Source organism: Lactuca sativa, chromosome 8, assembly GCF_002870075.4.
Source record: "Lactuca sativa cultivar Salinas chromosome 8, Lsat_Salinas_v11, whole genome shotgun sequence".
Taxonomy (NCBI): Eukaryota; Viridiplantae; Streptophyta; class Magnoliopsida; order Asterales; family Asteraceae; genus Lactuca; species Lactuca sativa.
In genome coordinates, this window is record NC_056630.2 from 216,713,058 (window position 1) to 216,718,662 (window position 5,605).

Consider the following 5,605-nt stretch of genomic DNA (forward strand, 5'->3'; position numbering starts at 1 on the left):
ACTCCTTTACTCAAACAAGGACTATACCCTTAGTGTGTATATATATATATATATATATATATATATATATATATATATATATATATATATATATATATATATATATATATATATATATATATATATTAAAATTCTTCTAGCTTAACTACAGTGAACTTCCTAGGCATTTGGCAGATTTGGTCCTCATTCTTTGTTTGTTTTTACAATGCTAGCCCGTTTCTTTTAGAGGGTATATTGTGATATTTTCTATATTGTTTTTCCACGTGTTGATTTCTCTTTCTTTCACTGTTTTTCTTAACCAATAGTTAGTCCACCAGGGTCACCGCCTCCTTCAATTACCCTTCTGTTCTCACTCATCGTCTCCACCGTTTCTCGCTTCTTCTTCACCACCGACCCAGACCCGTTTTAGGCGGTGGTGCAGACGACAGCTTGAGAGGTCTAGGGCCGATGGGAAACATAAGAGAAATGGAGCGACGGATAGGGGTGATTCAAAGGTGTTTGGGAGGGGAAACGAAGGCAGATCGGTGGTGAGAGGTGCGTGATTAGGGGCTGCTTCCACCACATTACTCGACTGAAGGTTTACCAACGCTCCTTTAAACCCTTCCATCATCACGTTCGTCACTAGAAAGCGCGGTTAGGGGTTTTTCTTCCTGATTCTTCCGCTCACATTATCTTCGTCAGCTATCTACTCTTTTCATCCCTATCCGCTTCTGCTTCATCTGCTTCAAATAAACCGAGCGCCATTATCTTACTTCCACATCTTCTCTACTCCGATCGGTGGCTTCCAACGACATTTCGACATCAATACAGAGAGGGCGAAATGCTACACGATTGATTTCTTATCGGTGTCGCTTCATGCGGTGTGTAGAGATCCTGAGGCATTCGAGTCTCCTTGCATCTATACTCAGGTATTGTTCTTTGAAGTATTATTGCTCTGTCGCTCTACTTTGTTTCTATTTTAGGGCTTAGGTTTTGGCTTTATTTTGATTTTGAAGGACATATAAAGAACCAATAAACCCATAAATCTTTTTGGGAGTTCCCGAAACCCCAGTTGCAAATTTCCGCCCCTCATTCGAATTCTAATCTTCTCTCAAAATCTTCAGGTTTTTCTTTACTTCTTCCTTATTCTTCAATGCTTTCGTATTCTATTCTAATTTCGATTCGTTTGCTTAATTGTATGCCATTTTGTTCCAGTTTTGGCGAAATTTAACGAAGAGGAGGAGGAAGCACATGGTGTTTATGAAGTAGGGCGAGGAAATAAAGCTTTGAAGCTAAAGGTTGAGCATAACGGGATGAATTTTGATTCCTGTACCCCTGGCCAATACACTCTCCTAATTTGTCCATTGGTATGAATATCTTCATTTGTTAGATTTTTTTTCCCAATTACTTTGACATTTTACATCATACATCGAAATCTTTTTGTTTTGAAATTAAATATTTGCATCAATTTTGAGGAAAACATGGAGTGCGATGAGACATGTTTATTAATCCCAATGACTTTGATTTGAACTTTGAAGATGCTATAAGTAACCCTAATGTTGAAGAGATGAAGTAATAGATATTGAATTTGTTTGAATGCTTTTACTTAATTTATTTAACCTTCTGTTGAAACAGTGCAAAGGTGGGCAATCCAAAGAGAGAACTCTTTCATTCCATAAAAACCAAAATGAGTAAAACTTCTTATGTCTTTAGTTCACTTAAAGTTGCTCTTGACTTCTTTCTGCATTTAATTCAAAAAGAATCCAAGAGTATTTGATTCCATGATTATTTATCCACTCAAACTTCATGAATAACTTATTTTTCCTCTTTGTATTCAGGAAAGTTGCAATATGGAGATGCTTCGATTTTGAATGTGGATTATCTGGTCATGTATGTACACTTTAATTATGTTTCCACTTTTTTTTTTAAATATTACAGATTAAATTATTTGCCATATAATTAATACAAATACAGGTTTTAGCGGATGTGGGTTCTATACAAGATGAAGTCAACAAAGTCAATGTTCCCAAAAAACCAAGTGAAGAGACCTTGTGTTTAGAGCCCCTTGGTGATGAGGTACTTCACAATAATTTATAATTTGTTCTCTCTCTCTCTCTCTCACACACACACAATGATCTTTTTTTTTTTAAATGTTTCAGTTGATTGAATACTTTGCTACACAAAAAATATCAGAAGAGATTTTGAAGAAAAATGTTGTTATGCAAATGATTGATGATAAGGTATAATCCTATAATTTAAGTATGTTGAATTCCGATAAATTTACTACATTTTTTGAAGAACAATTCTTTATTTGTATAAACAGAATGTGATAGCTTATACATATAGAAGAAATGGTGAGCTTGTCAACTATAAATTTCGCAGCATAACAAGCAGAAAGTTTTGGCAGGTTGGTTTTAAACTTTTAATTTATATCAAGGCCTGTTGGTGTCACTTTTTCTTCCCTATTGACAATTGTTTAACTTAGTATCACCTTTCTCACCATAGACACATTATCGCAACACCATAAGATGGGGTAAAAACTAATTTTTTGTTTTAAATTTATTTCATTTAAGCATATATGGAAACAAAAGTCTGTAAGAAGTAACCTTTTTGTATTTTTTTTCCCTTTCATCAGATCTACAAAGCATAACATGCACAAAATAAAATCAGATGTTGTCATATTCAATGCAAAGTGGGATGTGGGGGACGTAAATGCCACTACATAATGTTCTTTTAGTAAAAAAAAATCATGTTATTTACGTTTTTTTTAGTCCAAAATGACCCTGCATACTGTTTTTTTGATAAAAGAAATTATTATAAGAGTTTTGAACAAATGCCCCTACATACTGTTTTTTTGTTAAAAAAATAGTTATTTTAAGAGTTTTTGATGAAAATGCCCCTACATACTTTTATTTTTTTTATTAAAAAATGATGATTTTAACAGTTTTTGTCCAAAATGCCCCTATATACTGTTTTTTGGGTAAAAAATTAATGATTTTATAGTTTTTGACCAAACTGCCCCTGCATACACTTTTTGTGGTAAAAGTTACTGATTTTAAAAGTTTTTAACGAAAATTTGTTGTTTATACTGTTTAACTATGGTACCTATATCTAGAGTAAGAGAACCCAATGGAAATATAACTATTGATGAAAAGTTGGCTGAAGAGATGAATGTCATAATTTATGTCTTACTTTCTTATAACACAAATTTCTAATTCCCAAATCTCGAATCTCAAATCTCACGATTAATTAGAAAATGGAGCCTACAATAGTTGATGGCAATAGGGCACATACATGGCATTGGCTAAAATAGGTATCTGTCATTTTTTTGGACCCTGTTCCCTTAGTACTTATTAAGAGGGTTTATCTTATGTACAAAACAAACAAAAAACTAATATTATACACAAAATTAAACTACCTAAAACATTTATTCACTTCTTTACTTTTTTCCTTTATTACTTTCCCATCTTTCTGACGAGTATTTATTATTATTTATTTTTTCCAAGTGTATAAATTTGTTGATAAACATGTTTATTGTTGTTTTAGATATCGGTATATGAAGAAAGGAACAAGTGGAGGCACAAAAACTAATTGTGAGTAATATCTGTAGCTTTTTAACATTCATGGAAGCAATTTTAGTAATTTGGTGTGTGCTATTTGTGTAAGTGGATGCAGGTAAGCTGTGGATAGAAGCTGTTAATGTTGAAGTAGGAATAAACCAGTATGGAATTATGTGGCTTGTCATGGGAGCTGCAGCTGAGAAACTATATTCCAAGTATAACTTATACAATGACTTTCTTTATACATTAATTTAGAAAGAAAAATACATATAAATGTAAGTAAATCAACTTCCGTTTTTTATCTTAGTGAATCCAATTCTTCAAAATTACAGGGATATGTCAGAGCTCATGTCTAATAAACCAATGTATGTTTGGCAAAATGCCCCACTTACGTGCCAAATATGGTTTGCTTGCAAAGGGCAACTCATTTATACAAGGTATTGTTGTGAATTTATTGATAAAGACATAAATAGCCCTAGATTGACCAATGCTGACACTTTGTCATGCAATTCATGCTAATGTGGAAGCGAAATCCATTTGGTGTTTGGAAAATTCAATGAAAACTGTGTAGCCCTTCAACTTCAAATCATTTGATGATTGATGATACAAAAGATCAATTGCTTCAGTCGCTTTCTCTTATATGTTTTTGGAATAATACCATAAATTTAGATTATTTCATTTTGGAAAAAATATAATATTAAATGGCTTTTTTCCAGGAAACCCCAAAACAGAAAGCATTTGAAGAGTGAATAAGAAGATGCTAATTTCATTTTGGAAAATATTAATATAAAGTCCAGGTTTAGGTTATGAATGAGGAGATACTTTTATTGGATGGATCAGTCTTAAATAGAAGTATTGTACCACAGAAAAATATTCTACAAATATCATGTGGTATATTATTTGATTATTTCTTGAATTATTTGATAATCCAGTAGTTGTATCTTTTACATTCTTCTTTGTTGCAAAGTGTTTTGACTTCTTCTCTTCGTATATCTTCTTTTTATTTGCACTGTTTTGTAGTTAAAGTATATATCTTTATATTAATTACGATTCATATTCTTTATATTACTGGACACACCTCTATAGCTATGTTGTTCATGTTACATCTCATTATATTATATTATATATTACGATTAATGTTTTAGTGGATTCCTTTTTTACTTAAATTTTTTCACAATATAAATATATTTATCAAAACAGGAGTGCTTGTGGACCCTTCTACAATAACTGTCATAGATTATGAAACCGAGTTCAATGCTTTGGTGATATGTTTACTTTCCCATAACTGAAATAATGTATAATTAAATAATTGATTACTTTAATACATTTATATTTATATATTGTTTTTTAGGAAGAAGAGGCAGCTTTGCTAGAATCACTATTGGTGGTCATTTGGTAAAAAAGTTAAAAAGATGGTCACTTTATTACATGTGACATACCATTTTGGTAATTGTCTTGTGATTATACTTTTTATAATTACACATCAATGACATTTGCAAGAGAATTGAAGCACACAAATGAAATCAAAGGTTAGCATTTTTTAATAATAAAAAAACATAAAATGCAAAAAATAGCAACTTACTTTCAATAATTATTTATTATAGCATTCTAATTCCATTTCTATAATTGGTTAGAAATTTTTATGACAATCCCTCATATAGAAAAAAAAAAGCTGAAAGCATAATGTTGTAAGAAATAGAATGCTTACAAATAAATGAATGTATTTTGTTATTTGACTGAAACAAAAATGTCAACCGGTTCCATTATTTGTTTCTTTTGAAAGTCAAATTCTGGAAACAGCTACATTGGTTTTTTATGATTCATGAAAAGGTTTTGTTGTTGATGGAAACCGTGGTATATTGTTCCTTTTGATGTATGAGATTGATTGTTTGTGAATGTTATTTGTTAATCATGTTTGTGGATGTTATTAACTTATAGCAAGATATCAACTACGATACAATTTCCATTGCTACGATGTACATTCATTTTTTAATCACATATTCAACTATTATATGTTTGTAAATGGGCGAATTACAGTGAATATCAACGTACTTTAGTGTGTCTAC

The 5,605-nt window shown here is 31.4% G+C and overlaps 1 protein-coding gene across 6 annotated transcripts; it reads left to right on the top strand.

Moving 5' to 3' along the window:
- Positions 1–306: 306 nt before the first annotated feature.
- On the top strand, positions 307–4,880 carry LOC111903704 (twinkle homolog protein, chloroplastic/mitochondrial). 6 transcript variants are annotated; one of them, XM_042897656.2, is made up of 12 exons: positions 308–908; positions 996–1,103; positions 1,195–1,346; positions 1,615–1,670; positions 1,818–1,869; positions 1,954–2,055; positions 2,139–2,219; positions 2,303–2,386; positions 3,526–3,572; positions 3,655–3,754; positions 3,872–3,976; positions 4,740–4,880. In XM_042897656.2, the coding sequence occupies exons 3-9, from the start codon at positions 1,293–1,295 to the stop codon at positions 3,568–3,570; spliced, it is 474 nt and encodes a 157-aa protein (XP_042753590.1). In that variant the 5' UTR covers positions 308–908; positions 996–1,103; positions 1,195–1,292; the 3' UTR covers positions 3,571–3,572; positions 3,655–3,754; positions 3,872–3,976; positions 4,740–4,880. The 6 variants fall into 6 exon arrangements, with proteins under 6 accessions (XP_042753591.1, XP_042753590.1, XP_023755221.1 ...); XM_023899453.3 differs by lacking the exon at positions 4,740–4,880 and adding an exon at positions 4,256–4,607 and having other exon boundaries at positions 3,646–3,814; XM_023899452.3 differs by lacking the exon at positions 4,740–4,880 and adding an exon at positions 4,256–4,607 and having other exon boundaries at positions 3,646–3,754.
- The last annotated feature ends 725 nt before the right edge of the window (positions 4,881–5,605 follow it).